This window comes from Lygodium microphyllum, chromosome 7 (assembly GCF_053477565.2).
Source record: "Lygodium microphyllum isolate KBCC chromosome 7, Lygodium_microphyllum_v1.1.10, whole genome shotgun sequence".
Lineage (NCBI taxonomy): Eukaryota > Viridiplantae > Streptophyta > Polypodiopsida > Schizaeales > Lygodiaceae > Lygodium > Lygodium microphyllum.
In genome coordinates, this window is record NC_141141.1 from 149462468 (window position 1) to 149480804 (window position 18337).

The 18337-nt window shown below is 42.6% G+C and overlaps 1 protein-coding gene across 4 annotated transcripts in view; it reads left to right on the forward strand.

The window, feature by feature from the left end:
• The window catches only part of LOC148034077 (pachytene checkpoint-like protein), an 88924-nt gene extending 71412 nt beyond the window's left edge, over positions 1–17512 (forward strand). Inside the window, exons 10-15 of one of the 4 annotated variants that reach the window (XR_015691424.1) lie at positions 15043–15113; positions 15270–15360; positions 15453–15580; positions 15689–15820; positions 16102–17018; positions 17270–17507. Coding sequence is in view for 2 of the 4 variants with exons in the window: in XM_087682072.1 (XP_087538198.1) it covers positions 15043–15113; positions 15270–15360; positions 15453–15580; positions 15689–15820; positions 16102–16248 (569 nt within the window). In the remaining 2 variants the exon portion in view is untranslated. Of the gene's footprint in view, positions 1–15042; positions 15114–15269; positions 15361–15452; positions 15581–15688; positions 15821–16101; positions 17245–17269 lie in introns of those variants that run through there. The other 3 variants (XR_015691423.1, XM_087682073.1, XM_087682072.1) reach the window with 3 other exon arrangements.
• Positions 17513–18337: the final 825 nt, after the last annotated feature.

Consider the following 18337-nt stretch of genomic DNA (forward strand, 5'->3'; position numbering starts at 1 on the left):
ATCATCTTGCATAACATACATGCAATCCAAGTGATTCCATGTCACTGTATGTTGCTCTAAATGAAAGGTAAATCTTGAAGCAATTGGGCAAAGCCAAGACCAAAGATCGTGTTTAACGATGGCTCATGCAAAATCATCCAAAGCACTACGTTCTGGTGCATCCATTACTAAGTGCTTAGAGGTAGATAGTGAAGAAGCAACACAGATTAAAGTTACCCATCATCAAGTCCAATCTACCAATGGACAGGTGTGCTTTCAAATGAGCCCATAAATCAAGATCACTCATGAACAATCATGAGGACATGAGAATAGTGGATGGAAGTATTCCCAGAATAAAACAATTGAAATCCATGCGACAAATTTTCCAGCATCACCATGACTCTTGTGTTCAATAGCATATAAGGCATCCCATGACTCTTGTGTTCAATAGCATATAAGGCATCCCATTTATTCTCATGCAAAACACACATGTCATGCTATTTGCTGTGAGAGCAAATTCCACGAACATTCCAAGTGGCAATCTTCATGTACTAACAAAGCAAGATGAAAATTATGTTCAAGGTTGATCTTGCCTTGATTTGACTTTTTCAGCCAACTTTTCAATCTTCCAAAAAATCAACCAGTATTGCAAAAGCATTCTGCCTTGGACGGCCAAACTTGGAAGAAGAGGGCTTATTGTCATTTTGAACTTGAGCAGTGATATATACGATTCCATGGGGGGATTACCTTAACCTATCTATCAAGCTAGGCTGTTGCAAATGTGCGTGTGGCTTTGAACTACAAGGGGCCATAACTGACACATTCAACACATTGGAAGGTTTAGCTTTTCTACGTACATATGTATGGAAAGAAATCTTGGATGCTTTTCAATGGATCCATGGGGTATTGGACCTCAACCATTTTAGCTTTTTTATGTTGAACTAATCTATCTTGATTCATCACGATTTGATGATAGTACAGGTTGACTTGTCTTGAACCGATTCTTTTTGCATTGTTGGTTCACTAGTGAGACTGACTGGTGCATTAACCATCATACCAGTATCCATATTATGAGTAGCAATAGCATCCTTTGTTCTCAGGCACCATAGTTGCCTCCATACGTGGTACGGAACGGTTCGTACGGTACGGTACGATTTCATATGATAAAACTGGCCTCTTTCAACCACCTGGCCTGCGCATGCTCTTTCCGCGTTTCCTACGCCCCTGCATCCCGCGTTTTGCGCTTTTCCTGCACTGTTGCGCTTTTTGGGGGGTGGGAAGTCTTGGATATCTCACCCCACCCACCTTTTCCAAATTCTAGCCATCATCCATGTAAAACTTAATGCTCCTCTTTGGATTCCTTCCAGGCTCCAGCTTGCAGACCTATCTTTGGATTCCTTCTCTCTTTAGACTTTGGCTGTTTGAACTTTGAACTTTGACCCTTCTCTCATCTACAAAAGGTGCTCCTCTCCTCCATGCTTCCACACCAATTCAGCAAGCACTTACAAGTTACTATTCTCATCTTTCTCTTTCCCGCACCCTATCGAAGCATTTGCCATTCTCAAAGAGTCAAATCTCATCTCCCATCCCCTCTATCCCGCACCCTATCAAAGCATTTGTCATTCTCATCTCCCATTCCCTCTCTCTCACTCTTGCTCTTTCAACTTTAGCCCACAACTTTACTCCAACCCTCAAGCCTCTCGAATCTCCCTCCCTTTCAACTTTCAAGACTCAAGTTTCAAGAGTCGAGAGTCGAGACTCAAGCATCTCTCTCTCTCTTTCTCTCTCTCTCTTTGGCCTCTTTATTCTTCATTGGCACCATGACTCGTGAGAAGCACGAGGTCTTCAATTTGCATGCGATCCATGTGGAGGAACACAAAGAAGTCCAACTCCCATCATTGGACATGCAAGAATTGCGGGAAGCGCTATACAAGTGGTGCAACTCGGCTTCTCCAACATCTTTCCAAGACCCGGGGGGGGGGGGCGGGGCAAGTTGCTCCATGCAAGGAGATCCCTCCAGATATTGCGGAGGAGATTCTCGCCAAGATGAGATGGGGATCCAGAAGAGGAGGAGGAAGTGGCTTATCGGCACCAACTCCTATGCCTACTAACGAGGAAGCATCCAATGTGGGCATATCTTCAACCGATACGGGAGAGGCCTCTACCATTGGTGGTAGGGGCTCCACATCTGCATCCGGCTCCGGTAAAAGACAAAGAGTGGATGCTCATGCGGTGCCGGAGAGACAATCATCTCTCTCTTAAGCACCCGGTCATGTGCTTGGATCGATTGCCTTTCTTAGAGAAAGGCAACGACTTGCGGACATTGAAATTGCATGCACGGTGATTGAGTGCAATCTTGCATTCAATGTCCTAAAGCAAGAGCAATGGAAGAAGATGGTAAAAGCCATTGCCAATGTGGGTCCATGTGAAGGATGGACTGGTGTCACAAACAACGACATGAGGATGAGAAAGATTGATAAAGAGAAGGAGAGGATTGATAGAGCCCTTGATCCTATTCGGGCCGCATGGATAAAATACGGTTGCTCCATTCTCACCGATGGATGGAGTGATCGTAAGAAACGGGGCATCATCAACATACTCATCTCATGTCTACTCGGCACTTACTTTTTGCGGGCCGTAGATACCGGCAAGAGGGGGAGAAAAACGACGGGCGCATTCATCTACCGCCACATTTGACAAGCTATCATTGAGGTATACATTGCAATTTGCGTTGTAAATTTCTTTTACTTTCTTTCATTATGATAATATCATGATTCATAATTAAAATTTGATTTATACATAACTTGTAATTTGTAAATTGTGGACCATGGTTATAGGTGGGCCTCTCAAATGTAGTGTAAGTTGTTACCGACAATGCATCGAATTGTCAGCACATGGACTGTTTGCTTGAGGCCGAGTTCTCTACGACTGTGTGGACTCCATGTGGAAGTCATTGTTTCGACTTGCTCATGGAGGACATTGGGAAGCTCAAGTGGGTGAAGAGGGTGGTCCGCAAAGCTACATTAATTGTCATATTCTTCACGCTAAAGGTAAAGGTGCTTGCGATGTATCATGAGCATAGCACAATGGAGTTGAAGAAGCTTTCATCAACTCGCTTTGCTTACACGTGGTTATTGCTAGAGCGCCTTTATGAGGTGCGGTCCGCCTTGCGCCAGACAGTGGTGTCCAGTCTATGGAATGAGTGGGATGAGCATGAGAGAGAGGAGACCAAAGCCATACAGTGCTTGTGCCTCTGTACCGTTGTCATTGTTGTGACTCCCTTTTATAGGGTGTTACGTATGAGTGATTGTGAGGGGTCCACCATGGGCCTTCTCGTTCACTTCTTTAGAGTGGCATTGGCGGAGGCACGTGCTTGTACAGTGATCACAGAGACATAGCGTGCACATGTTTTAGAGATAGCAGAGAGGAGATGGGCGTGGATGCATAAGGCCATCCATGGTTTTGCCGCATTGGTACATCCAGCCTACAAGTCATCGGCAGTCATGGATGATAGAGAGTTCCGTTCAGACCAACTTGCTTATTTGACTTGTGTGGTCCCTGTTGATGAGCACAATGCAGTGCTAGAGGAGCTAGGATGCTATGGAGATCAGAGAGGGTATGTGGCTTTTGCTTCTTCCACTTGTTGGAGGAGAGAGTCACTTGTGAAGCCTTTATTTTGGTGGCAACACTTTGGATATGCACTGGAGACCCTTTAGCCCTCAGCCATGAGGGTCTTTGCCCAAGATTGCTCTTCGGGTGCATGTGAGAGAAACTAGAGTACCTATTCTCTCATTCACACAAAGATTTGCAATCGGCTTAGCACACAACAGTTAGAGCGGCTAGTGTATTGCTGCACTAACTTACGCATGACGAGGGCTATGATGAGCATGGGTAGTTCAAAGCAAATAAAGTTTAAACACTTAACCATAACATTTAAAATTTGTTGTTTTAACTTTTAAACTTTAAACTTTATACTTTAGAATTTAGACTTTAGCATTTACAATGATCAATCTTATGTGCATCACTGCATCGTGTAGATGAACGTTGATACATTCAAGATGACAAGCGACACTCTTCCGAGTATACATAAGGAGGTGGATGAGGAGGAGATGATTTTTGCAAAGCTCTATAGAGAGCTTATAGCAGCAGATACTCGTGACACTCGCAGTCAGCGTGCTCGTGGGCGAGGAGTTCGAGTAGGTGGTAGCAGGGGCATGGTCATTCGACGCCCTCCATCATCGAGGAGGGGTGGTTCGAGTGGCTTGTAGACATATGCAAGGCGGGGATTTAGTAGCTCACATCCTGTGCCTCATGATGACATCCTCCCCTTGCCTACACAGGCGCCATCTAGGGAGCCATCATTTGATGATGATGGTAACCTCATCAGTGAGGATGAGTATGAGTCTGTCTCATCATCGGATGCCGAGGAGTCATCTTGAGACTCTCTTGATGAGCACTCAGATGGTTCTGATGATGATGATGATAGTGATGCCTCATCATAGATTCATCATTCATATGACATAGATCTCTCTTTTTTTTTGTATTAGATATACTAGACTGTAGTTGTATGATGTATAGCATGTTTTGCGTAGCCCATGTGAGTCGCGACCGCGATGGTCACCCTTATGTATTCATCTTATCTGTAATGAAATGGCTATTTCCACTTTAAACATGTATCCTATGATCTATCATTTAATGATTTATTGTTTTTGTTATTTAAAAAATCATCTTAATTTTTTTTCATACTAATATCGTACCGTACCTCATAAAATCATAAGGTACTAGTTAGTACCATATTTTATCGTACCGTACCGTACCGTATCGTACCTTTCGTACTTGACAACTATGTCAAGCACTCAGCCATGAAACCGAGCTTGCCATAAGAGTAGTAGTGGGCAGCAAAGGTGTCCCATGTAAGTCTAAACCATAATGGATGCATAGCGATGCAATTGAGATGCCAATTGGGTCTTTTCCTTGTAGTATCCCACAACATGTTTGGAGGCACAATTGATTCCTGTTGCCCGCCCTCATACTTGGAGGCACTAAAACAGTATGAATGGTTGCCATTGCATCCCTTAACAGAGGCCGATAAACTACAGGGTGGTTTTCCACCTAAATCCACATTGGATATTCTTGTTTAAGCAAGTGTTGGAAATCAGCCTCCGTGGACCATATGAACCAGCTGTCTATTGATGAAGAGGGGCAGCTTGCCCAAAAGGTCATCTTGATTCTTGACCGATGTAGGCATGACCTCATAGAAGCCCTTGGGGCCCACCAAAATCTCTTCTACACAATCACTGTAAAATGGAAGTGAACAACTGATGGATCCAAGGTGGCATCGGAATCTTGGCCGTGAAAAAAAGGATGCTCCACACTCGTAAAAGCAGAGAAAGAGCGAAGCACTTTGTGTGTGTTAACACGAGTATTTACAATGTCCTCTTCATCACAATTTGGAATATTGCTATGATTATGTTGAACATATTCATCCAACAAAGAGTTAACAAATTCTTACAGATTGTCCCAATCCAACTCTTGGGATTCATCAGAGTGGTTAGCAGCCTATGCATACAAGGGCAAGCAGAGACAGAATGACAAAATGTGAGCTATTCTCTTTCTTTTTCTTCCTCCGTCTTGCTTTCTCTTTTTCATTGACTGTTGCTAGATAGGTATGTAGGCATGCAGTCTTGTTTCTCAGAGCTGATCACACAGGTCTGGTGGCTGTCTCTGGACTCAGAGCTGATGACACAGGTATGCAGGCAACTTCTCTGTCAGGAGTTGTAGTCTGACTAGCTGCAGTTTCACCCTCACAAGAGGGTCAACAACTCATTGCAGGTCTGACAGGTCCACTCGTACTCAGGTTCCATGCTCACAGGGTGCACCAGGTTTGCCAGAGGTTGTGTCAGGGTTGTTGACTCTCTTGCCAGGCCAGCCAGGTTGTGCCAGGTCTGCCAGGTCTGCCAGGTCTGCCAGGTCTGTTGCTAGGTCAATAGGTTGCCGCGAGGCTACTCTGCCAAGTCGCCTGCCAGGCTATTGGTCTTCTACTAGGTTGCATCAGGACCCACCAGGTCAGAGGGCCTACCACCTCTCTCTCTCTCTCTCTCTCTCTCTCTCTCTCTCTCTCTCTCTCTCTCTCTTTGTGGCACGTTGTCAGTACAACAGGTCATGTTAGTGCAACCAATCTTTTTTGCTTTTCGTAATAGGTAATTAAGTATGAGAAAAGTACAAGATTACAAGATGCGGGATGGCTCTAGGCCATCGTACATAAACTCTCTTCTATAGAAGGTCAGATGATTAAATGAGTTCAAAAGTCATGACAAAGAAGCAGTAGAGATTGCCGTATGCTACTGGATCAAGTCCTCCTTGGAAAGGAGATCAGTGTGCTGAATAAGGTCCAGTTGCCAATGTAGGAGACCTTTCACTTGGCAAAGTGTGTTTGCACCCTAGACATAGAATAAAAAACAAAGCATTCTGCAAGATGACTGTAGGCCATTGTGCATAAACTCTCTTCTACAGGTCAGATGACTAAAAGAGTACAAAGGTCATGACAAAGAAGCACCGGAGATTGCCGTATGCCAAGGGTCAAGTACTCCCTAGAAAGGAGATCAGTGTGCTGAATAAGGTCTAGTTGCCAATGTAGGAGACCTTTCAACTTGGCAGGTGTGTTTGCACCCTAGATGTGGAATAACAAATGAAACCATTTCAAGTTGTCCAATTGTGCCAACAGCCCCAAAAACAGAGGAATGGAAATATAATCTTTATATATGGTTGTGCCGGGGTAGGGTTTTGGCCGACGAGCAAAGACCCAATCAAAGGGGTGTAGTGACGTGCCAACCACATCCCTCTGAAAAACAGACAACAGGGACTGAGTTTCCGTGTGAAAGTGCATGAAAGAAAATGGTAGCAAGATGTAGAAAAAAGGTGCAGCCACACACACACACACACACACACACACACACTCTCTCTCTCTCTCTCTCTCTCTCTCGTCTTGCAGCCCAAAACAACAAAATGGCATCTTCTTTAAAAAAGCAAGTCTCAGTTGGTCTATATGAGACTCGCCCAAGGATTGTGTGCACCCCACATATGGTTGAGGAGCACATAGATGTGTAGCGAGTGATGCGCAATGGCGATGCAATGTCCGGCGATGGAAATGTTAGGTAGAGAGAAAAACGTGAGCAAGAGTAGCGAGTGAGTGAGAGCCAGAGATAGAGATGCACGATGTTCTTGGGTACAATGATGAGTGTACCTCTTTAGGTTTTAGATAGATATATATGAAAGTACAAATATGCTAAGGGTATGTTCACACCCGTGCACATATAAAAGGCACGATGGCCCTTTATTCCCAACAACCTCCCACCTAAAGGCAATGTGCCTTCAGAGGATAAAAAATCAGCTAAGTCTAGGTATGTACAAAGTTGAAATACATATACCTATCCAACTCCCATCATCTGTCAGCAATGAGCAAACCGCTCTGTTGGAAGACCCTTCGTGAGGAGTTTTGCAAGATTATCATCTGTATGCACTTGACAAGCTCAATGTGTGAGATAGAGATAGAATCGAAGCTCAGCACAGAAATCAGTAGATAGTGTGAGAGTGAAGCACAATGCCCAATATAATAGACTGAAAGAGTGTAAATTGAAAGTACAAGGTATAACCCTTAAACCTTAGGGTTGTAGGGGGTGTTTACACCCGAACACGATAAGTGCTCGTAAGTGTGACATAAGCATATACGAAATAAGACCATAAGTCTGGGGGAAAAAAACCTCTCATACCGAGAGTAAAAAGTGCCCCAGTGTCCTACTGATCATCAACACTTCTATGTGAGCGTAGGCGTAAGTGAGGTGTAAGTGAAATACCCAACAAACCCCTCTGGAGTGAAGAGCGATCAAGAGTACAAGGATCATCTGCTACCAAAGGATATCAAATTTAAAGCATTCCGAAATGCTTCAAATTACGGGCAGCCTAATATGTGTCTAAACCAGCAAGGGACAATTTTGATTTTTCATCAAATAGTACATCCCTACTGACAAACATCTTTTTAGAGACAGGATCATATAGTTTGTAGCCTTTGCTTTCACTACTATATTCCAAAAAAATGCATTTGACAGCCTTGTTATCCAACTTTTTTATGAGTACCTGTGGAATGTGTGCATATGCAAGACACCCAAAGGTACAAAAGTGTCCAACAGAAGGTTTTTGGCTGTTCCAAGCCTTAAAAGGTATAATTTTCTTTAACGCTTTGGTGGGGCATCTGTTCAAAACATGGCAAGCACACATGACGGCTTCCATCCAAAAATTGTGTGGCAACTCTTTGCTTTCAGCATCTGGCCATCTCCATGAGTGACCGATTCTTCCTCTATGCAACCCCATTTTGCTGTGGAGTATAAGCAGTAGTGTGCTGATGGACAATGCCCTTTTGCTTCAAAAATGAATTTAGCATAGAGGACATGTATTTCCCCCCTCAGTTCGAATGAAGAGTCTTAAGTTTACAACCAGATTGATTCTCAACAAGTGCAACAGAAGCGAAGAATGTATCATACACTTTTGACTTTTTGACCAAAGAGTAGAGTCAACAAAATCGAGTAAAGTCATCAATAAAAGTCACAGAATAGTAACATCCTCCCAATGACTTTGTTTGATAGGCCCACATACATCTGAATGCACTAACTCCAACCTGGCTGTTGCTCTAAAAGCAACATCACGGGGAAACAAAAAACGATGCATTTTTCCCAAAATACATCCTTCGTACAAGTGCTTAGGAGGTCTCTCCAATAGAGGTAATCCATCTAGCATCTGTGCATGTTGTAAGAGCATCAAGCTACCAAAATTCACATGCCTCATCCTAGCATGTCATAACTCTGCCTGTATCATAGCAGAAGTAAGAGTGGATGCCAAGTATGTTGACTGATCAACTGAAAGAGCATCCAACTTGTATAACCCATGACATAAAGTGCTTATCAAAACCAAAGTCATGTGTTCTTTGTCTCTCACCATGCATCTGTCATCATCAAATGTGACCTGCAATCCACAATGTGCCAAAGAAGAAATAGAGAGCAGATTCTTCTTTATGCCTGGCACAAACAAAGCATCCTGTAAGTGGAGAATAGAGCCATCAATGGCTGTGAGCACAATCTCCCCAATACCTCTAACAGGGTATAATGCATTGTTGGCACACTGTATAGACTTGCCAACTAGAGCTGCACCAACAGAAGCAAATAAATCTTTGCAAGATGTAATATGCCTAGAAGCACCACTGTCAAAAAACAAGTGCCTGCATCCTTAGTAGAGCTAAATGCTCGATCAGCCCAAGAAGTGCTAGAACTGCATGTGTAAAAGCAATAGTCCCTGTCTGCAACAAAGGACGCGGACTCAGTAGCAGTGGAAGGAGCATCAGAAACAAACCTTTTTGACTCCTCCTTGGTGATGCGCTTTTTGCACTCAGTGATGTAGTGGCTTGGCTTATTGCAATAATGGCATTTGTCCTTTTTGGCTTGCGTGCCCCCTTGTTTTTTACTTGCCTGTGATGTGCCAGAAGTCCCAAAGCTCTGCAGAGCATTCTTTACTTGGTCGTCTTTGCCCTTTTGTCTAGCCATAAAAGCTTGCTTAGAGGTTATGGCATCCACACCACTATTTCTTCTTGTTTGCTAGTCTTCTAGAAGCAAACTGACTAATTGAGGAAAAGTGATTAGCTGTGCGGCAATCCTCATCGTGAGATTTAAGACCGTATGAAAGACCAAGTATGAAGGAGGTAATGAATTCAATGTAGTAGATATCATTTGTGCATCCGAATAGTACTCATCAACATTCATGAGTTGCTGATGCAAGTCTTGAAATTTGTTGAAGTGATCCTGAACAGAATCACCCTCATCCATTTTCAATGTCTCTAGCTCTTTCTTTAAGAAAGAGATGCGAGTCTCATTCTTTCCTGCAAACATCTGCTACAAAGTTAGCCAAGCTTCTCGTGAAGAAGCTGCTGAACAAATATGGGGGATGATGGACCGCTGAATTGCCAATGCAATCAGCGACAAAGTCTGTGCATCCCGTGTAGAAGAGACAAAGAGTACATCATTCCCACTGTCACTGTCATGAGTGACTACATTCACCTCTTCAATATCAACATTGCTCTTCTTATGCTGACTCTCTTTCTTCTCTTTCTTGCTAGCATTTGTCTTCTTGTCCTTTCCTTTCTCTTTCTTCCATTTCTAGCAGTCACGTTTAAAGTGACTCTTCTTACCACAATGATGGCATTCAACATTCTTACCATGCAATTTACTGTGTCCCTTGCTATCAAATTTTCATTTCTACTGTGATCCGCTCCTAGTATGCAAAGCACTGGAAGACTTAGTGGATGTATTGTTCTGCCGATTCATTTCTTCCATGAGTAGAGCACTGTCTATATCAGCATACAAAATGATCACATTAGAATTGCGCATGGCAGTCCTGAATGTATCCCAACTCTCTGGCAGAGTGCACGGTTAAAAGCCCCAAAAATTTTGTGCTCAAAGCATCAACCATACATTTGCACTATCTGTGACATGCATAGAATAGGCCAATTTTGCCAAAATAGAGCAATTTCGGCAAAACCCCCAAATTTTTCCAAGTGCTAGATGTCCAAATGTTATGGAATTAAACCTGTATGTACATAAAATGACCCAATGGCACACAAATTTTGCCCAAACAGCAAAAGCCCCAAATTGCACATGGTCCAATGTGCATCAATGTCGAGAAATTGGGTAAATTTCAGCCCAAATATTGCATGTATATGAAAAGCCCCAAATGTTCGGAGGCAAAATGTCACAAATTCTTGCAATTTCTGAGACAAATATCACTTTGTGTCTTGCTCGCATCAAATCTGGACAAATCCCCAAATTTCCAGCACAAGTCTTCCCAAAATTTTGAACTGTGCTTACATGCACCAACGCCTGTTGGTGAGCAAAGGGCTTGCTTGCAGGGAACATTTGAAAAAATTAAAAATGTTGCAAAGGAAAAATGACGAATCTGCCCCGTTTACAGCTGCCAGCCCGTCACCTGCTCGCGTGACCTGCGTCTGACCAGAAATGACGTTTTTGACCTGCACCTGCAATCATGTGACTGCGTCTGACCAGGAAATGACGTTATTGAGACCAGGAAATGACGTTTTGACCTGCGCCTGCAACCACATGACTGTTTTGACCTGCGCTTGCAACTTGGAACTGTCGCTTGATTGAAACTTGACCTGTTGACCTGCGTTTGACTGCATGAGCTGTCGCGTGACTGAAACGTGAAAGAACAATGACGAGCTGACCTGCACGGACTCTGAGAAGCGCAAACACCTTAGCCGCAGCTCTGATACCAGTTTGAAGTGAGCGATGCGCAATGGCGATGCAATGTCTGGCGATGGAAATGTCAGGTAGAGAGCAAAACGTGAGCAAGAGTAGCGAGCAAGTGAGAGTCAGAGATAGAGATTCACGATGTTCTTGGGTACAATGAGGAGTGTACCTCTTTAGGTTTTAGATAGATATATATGAAAGTACAAATGTGCTAAGGGTATGTTCACACCCGTGCACATATAAAAGGCATGATGGCCCTTTATTCCTAACAAGATGGTGGTGCAAGCTATGCAATCATGAGTGTTTGAGTAGGTTGACAAGGTGTCTTTAGGAGGAGATTGGCAAAGAGCTGAGGTTTTTCACACTTCTTGAAGCTTGAGACATGTTGTGGACCATGATTTCTTGGCTTAAGTCACCATTGATTTCCTCTTTGTGGTTAGGACAATCACAACCACATCCTTATCGCTCCATGGCCAGAGCATATTTGAGATGGGTGTGCTGTGATGGTTGAGGATAGGCGAGAGCTTTAGGCATGTGCTGTGGATCAAGATGGTTTGAAATCAATCAAGGAGACATGTGGCCCTTAATCCTTCCATACGTATTCCATGGCCACCGTCGATTGCATTAGGGTCAAGATCAGGCACAACTACATGCTCAAAATTTCATGTCTAGCGTACTTGGGATGGATGCACCATCACCTCCTCTACTCACATGTGACAACAACGTACCCTTGAGGCATTATGGGATCCAAAGGAGACTGACGTGGATGTGACTTGCTTCATTTGCCATGGTTTCATAGCTTTTTTGCTGTGATGCAAAAGTATTAATGAATTATTTCTATTCATGAATCAATGAGGATTTGATATCTCTATTTAAATCCCAATCTTATTCCATGGTTGTGCAACAATGTGTACTATTAAGTCATAGTATTCCAGGGAAATGGTGAAGAAAATTGGGGAATATGGCCCTATATACAGCACCATCATCAGAGACTTGACGCACTACATTGTTGTTGGAGACACTGATTGCAAATGTTTGGAGCGACATATATAGGAGATGTGTCCACATACTTGTAGCATACTCTCATGGTTGTAATATGCTTTTGTTTCATCACTTAATGGTCGGGCATAGGCACACGTGTCGATGGACCTGTCCAAAAGTGGATAGATAGCATTGAGATAGTTGTGGCAAAGAATGTTGTCACTTTTGTGGCAGATGGTGAGCCAACAAATAGAGCCGTTGGTGCTATACTTAGTATTACCTTCACATTACAATGTCTTCTTGCATTCCTCACTGCTTGAATATTTGGAAGCTTTCATGAGTAGAGCCAATTATTGCCAAAGCTAGTGATAATGAGATTGTCACTTTTGTGGTCAACCATTAATATTGTGTGCCATGACTCCACAAAAAAGTTTGAAAAGCTTCTCAAGTACTTTGACTCTTGATTTTCTTTAAACTTCTTGATATTAGGTCACTCAAGGAAGTATGGTAGTGTAGTGAGGTAGGTCTTCACCAATGATGAGTCCAAGACTTCTCCTTGTATTCTACTCTTGCTAGGTAGGATGCATGGACACTTGGCCTTTTAGGATGAGGTAAAGTGGGATTGATGCCATGGTTCAATTCATGGTACATGTTCTATGCCTTGTAGCCACTATGCAGCCATGTGTTGACACGATCTATGAAGATATGGATAGGATGATTGATAAGCTATATGAGCTGGTGCTAGATGAGGATCAATATAATGAGATCTGTAACTTATGTGTGACATGGCAGGATGCCTATGGTGCTCCTTTGCATTAGTTTATTGATGTTGGACTCAAAGTTTCACAATCATGGGTAGGATAATAACAAGGTCAATAATCTTAGTGGTGCTCTTGGAGCACATGGTGCATGATGCTGCCATGAGATGCATGGTGAGGGATTGCTTGTAGCTATATGTTCTTTCATGGTTCATTTGGTTGTGTTGATGCACAAAATAATAGGTTCACTAGGGGGACTGCTTTGTGGTGGGAAGATTTTGGATTTACATTTTGAGCTAGTTTGTTAGCGCCTTTTATTTGGAGCAATTGTGGACCTCTTATAGTCATATCACCTCCAAGAAGAGGAGACTAGAAGGCTAGTGATCTTGTCTTCGTTAGTGCAAGTTTGCAGCTTGCAAGAGTGTGACTGCAAAGGTTGATCCCTTTACTCAATAGGAGATGGAACAGGTGAAACAGGTAGGAGGGCATGTCTGAGAGCCCAAGGAGGGAGTTGAGGAGGCAATCTAGGAGCCATAGATGAGGTGGGAGATGAGGATGCTATGGTGGACATCTTGGAGGAACCCAACAGCCCTTCAGTTTTGATAGATGCACCTTGCTGTCTCCAATATGTTTTGATTCATGTTCTTGATCCTATGATTTTAGGGTTATAGTGACGAGCAGTTATGACATTGACACTTGGCATTGGTCCTCTTCTCATATGTCCTTTGGGCATTGAAGTTTGCTTACATGTATGGCTTAAGCCTTACTTTGTTCAGCTCGTTCTTATGTAGTTTGTACTTGTTTTGCAGCATTGAGTAGTCTTAAAACATGGTGCACTGTTCGTTTTGTTTTGGATAGTGCAATATGATATTTAGAATGGTGCTTTCAAGCATCTTTGAATACTTGGTGAAGTATTTATCTCAGAATAATGGCAATCTAATTTTACCTATTTTTAAAGTTCGGTTCCCTACCCTTCCATTCCTATCGTATTCCTAGTCCCATGTTGCTATGATGGCATACCTTCCAAAAGATGTCTTGTTCCAAGGCTGTGGATTAGTCCTCAGAAATGGCCATTTTTAGCTAAGGGTATAAATAGCCAACGTTTCAACAGGCTTCTCAGCAAGAGTTTCTAGTATGACTGTACAAGGAAGACTGAAAAGAAAGCCAGTCTGGTGGTCTACAATGTCGAACAATTGCTAAGAAGGCATGCTACCTTCTCCTAGAGTCTGAAACTTCCTGTAGTCTCTTCCGTTAGTGTTTGAGAGTATGTATGAGCTCTGTCTGAATGTGAGTAGAGTCTGAGGTGGACGTCTGCTGCTGATCACTAACCTTGGTGAATCTTGCTCTCCAGATGTATCACACACAATACTAAAACAAGCTCATGCCCAAGGCAGTGTTCTGGAATCCACCCCTTTTGGGTGAGGTCTCAAGTATGAGAAAGGGTGATGTCTGGAGTCAATGATCGTCTGATGGCTTAAATAGGGAGGGAAATACTCCCCTCAAAATCTTCATATCACCAAGCTTGGTTGTCTATGGTCCAAGCGACTGCTTCCCCAAGTTCCTGGCTTTCTTCTTTCACCTTATTCAATCAAGCTAATCAGCTATTCCAGAACATGAAAGGGGAGGATGAATAAGCCATGCTTGGCTTAAAACGGCTATCTATGGTGGACATTGTTTTGATGACTGCGAGAATGTGCATCTTCATTGACAAGCCGTGACCCTAAGAAACATCACGGGAGTCGAGCGTTTTTACCAGATATGCTCGTTAAAAATTGTCATAATTGAACACGTTCACAGCAGAATAATTAATCAGTGAAGCAGATGATGATACAAACTAAAAGAAAGGATATTATTTGTCTCAAAAATAATAGCATGCAAACTCGATATCCCCTAGCTTATGCAAATCATATAAGAGTGCGTTTGTCCTGTATGATGATGTATTAGTTCATTTTTGCACTTCACGGAATTCCATTCAAAGATGTATCATGTCAGGCCTACCCACTTTGTTTTTTGACTAGATGAGGTTGAGAGCTTGGCATCTGCAAGACAGGCTGCTCTTTCTGGATCAGAGCCATCCGATGCCATCAGGGTTTGTGATTCTGTGCCACTCTGAACTTATTTATCTGTATCTGGGCAGAGCAATTGTCTGCAACAAGAGCTAACCTGTCATTACAAACGGCACTTGTTTTTGCAAACCCGGAGATGCCTCGCCTTGGTTTATTCTCACATCTAGTTTTCCTGGCAGGTGGTTAATGCGCTTCTGACACAACTGGATAGATTGAAGTCCTGGCCTAATGTCATTGTATTGACTACTTCAAACATTACCGGTGCTATTGGTACGATGTTAATTGAATTACAATATTGCATGACCTACTATTTCTAAATTATTGTTATCCTTCTCTTAGTGGATAGCCTTAATTATGCGCAGACATTGCATTCGTAGACCGGGCAGATATCAAAGCTTACGTAGGCACACCCTCACTAAGGGCACGGTATGAGATCTTGCGATCCTGTATCATGGAGCTGTGCAGAGTGGGGATTTTGGCTTCCGCAACTGTAAGGAGAATATGCTGGAGTCTCCAGAGTCAATGGTTAACGCCTGTCTCTTCCTTAAGTATTAGAAAGTGTACTGTGTTTGAGAGACGAGTTGTGGGCTTTTTGCAGAACTGGGAGGAATCCATAATGGAGTATGCTGCATTGCAACCCTGGTTGAACAATAATTTGATAGTTCCAGCAGAGCTCTCCTGCCACGTGGAATACTCAAGATGTCTCTTGTTGACAGCAGAAATCTCCCAGGTGCTTTTCTCCTCAAGGCTGTTCAACGCCCTTTTGCAAAAATGCAGAGCATTTCTGAGGGTCTAATAATCTCCAGTGGAGGACCTTTACACGTTTGCATGTCTGAATGTGCCTTCGTGGTAGCGTTGTTTGTTGGGGCATTGTTCTAACCTACAATCAAAGGCAGGCAAACACACGAAGGGCACCTCCAGGTGTAAAGGTCCTCCGGCACTTTCTAAGCTATATATCTGAGTCTTTTCTTAGGTCAACCGATGTTTTCCCCTTCTCTGTGTGTGTGACAGGGCTTCAGTGGTAGAGCGTTGCGGAAATTGCCGTTCTTAGCATACTCCGCCACGCCCAATGCTCCACCCATTCAGTTGTCCCGATTCCTGTACTTTCTAGAAGCCGCTGCAAACAGAGAATTGGATGAGAGGCTTACCATGAAGTGAACACCACGATCTGCTGACAGACAAAGGCAGTGGGAGTTTCATGCTCATTAATTTTGCAAGGTTTTCTGTTACCGCAGAGAAAGACCCCGCAAAAGCCAATCCCACAGGTGACACAAGCATTGTACACCAGCCAGTTGAAGAATATTGTTCAGGATTAGGCAACCATAAACGAGCGTTTGCCACCCAAGAAAGGAACACAATTTGGCTGAGTTCTGGATTCTGCAACCAATGTTTTGTAGCGCAAGCATTAGACTCAGTGGCAACATCATGGGTATTTCCCTTTTGCCATCACGAGTGTTGCCCTAAAAAGTGTTCGAGTTCAGTGCAGTGCCCATACAACTACTGTAACTTTAGGAGCTTAGGCGGTTCTACTAACGACAACTTCACTGATTTGAGATTCACGTCCAAGAGCTTTTTAAGGGTTGGGCCACGCCTAGGTAGAATGACTGTACTAGGCGTGGCGCAGACTGTCCAGGAAATGCTCCCCTCCGGCGCCTCAGCCGCAGGCTGCAGCTCTGCTTGTGGTCCACCAAACAAGTCAGTACCCTTGGTTATCTTTACCGCTTGCCGCCTCTCTCGCTCTCTCTCACATCGCCTTTTTGGTGAATTGTCCGCCCTTGATTTCTCCACGTGGAGGTGAACTGGCCTGAGCAAATGGAACTTGCTCTAATTTTGGACGTACTACCCGACCGAGCCAAGTTCCGAAATTTCCGTAATCACCACGGCCCCCTCCATTAACTTCGACTCCATTGACTGTGGCCTCTTTGTAGGTGATCATTCTAATTCTAATGGGACTTAAAAGTGATTGTTTTAATGCAACTTTCAGTTCTCCACATTCATATCTAACAAGTATTTATTTCCGCTATTACCTCCTTTTAGTTATTATTAGTTTGGTTGCGGGCATTTTAACCCCCCAGTAGGTCTTGTTAGATACACATTGCCAAAACTTTGTGATTTACATCAGCACATTTGATTGATTCGACACCATATATTAATTGGAACTTATTTGTAACAACTGTAGATGGACATCATGTGCCTAAAAATTGAGCGAGAAACGCAAAAAGTGTCAATAATTGGACGTTGAACAATCCTTCAAACAACATTTATTTACTTTCAAGGCAAGAAAGGGAGCCACAACATGTCTTGACAATTTTCTAGCTATAAACATTTGTTATAAATTATATATGCTTGAAGACCATGTACAAATGAATCACGTGTCTATATGTATAACATGCTTGAAGACTATGTACAAATAGATCACGTGTCTATATTAAGTCGTATGTATGCATATCTAGTATTTTGGTATAAGTTCAAGTTTGGATGCAAGTTTAACTTTTGTAAGTATGCTTGGGTATATGAACATTATTTATTTACAAATACTCATATGTAAGTCAAGGTAGATGAAAGTTTAAATCTTTTGAGTATAAGTTAGTATGTAGTTATAAAGTGTAAATGGGTGTGTAGACTTTCCTTTAATATAGGTACATTAGAGATTGGCATGTAAGAACTTATGCATAGATATAAGCTAAAAATGTCCGTATAATGATTTGAAAGGATAAGTTAGTGGACAAATATAACTAGGTAGATCTCCCTTCTAGGTCAAGTATGACATGCTTTTAGGAATCAATTTGTAAGGCAAGTTGCAATATGTAACAAAAGATGTGTTTACAACAATTAAACAAAGCTACCATTCAATATGTCCATGTATTTTGGGTATCAATGCATGAATACTATGCATGCATGTAGATAGGATATTAAAATTAAAAGTAAAATAAGACTTCGAGTTGATGTCATATTATGGGCATCATTGTGTAGCACCTTAGTCATGCATCTAGACAAAGTATCAAAGTAACAAAAGTAACATTGCCAATATGATATCCAAATATGGATATACAAAATGTTGTGTATTCCCATAACAAAACACTTGTATCTCAAATCGATTGTCTTATATTACACATGGCTTTGTGTATTTTGGAAAGAAAAGTATGTTACATAAAACATCAATATTGGAGTTCTAAAAAATCATAAGAGTAATAGCGCATTCATATGAAACCAACATTGATTATCCAAGTATTGAGTGGACTAACAT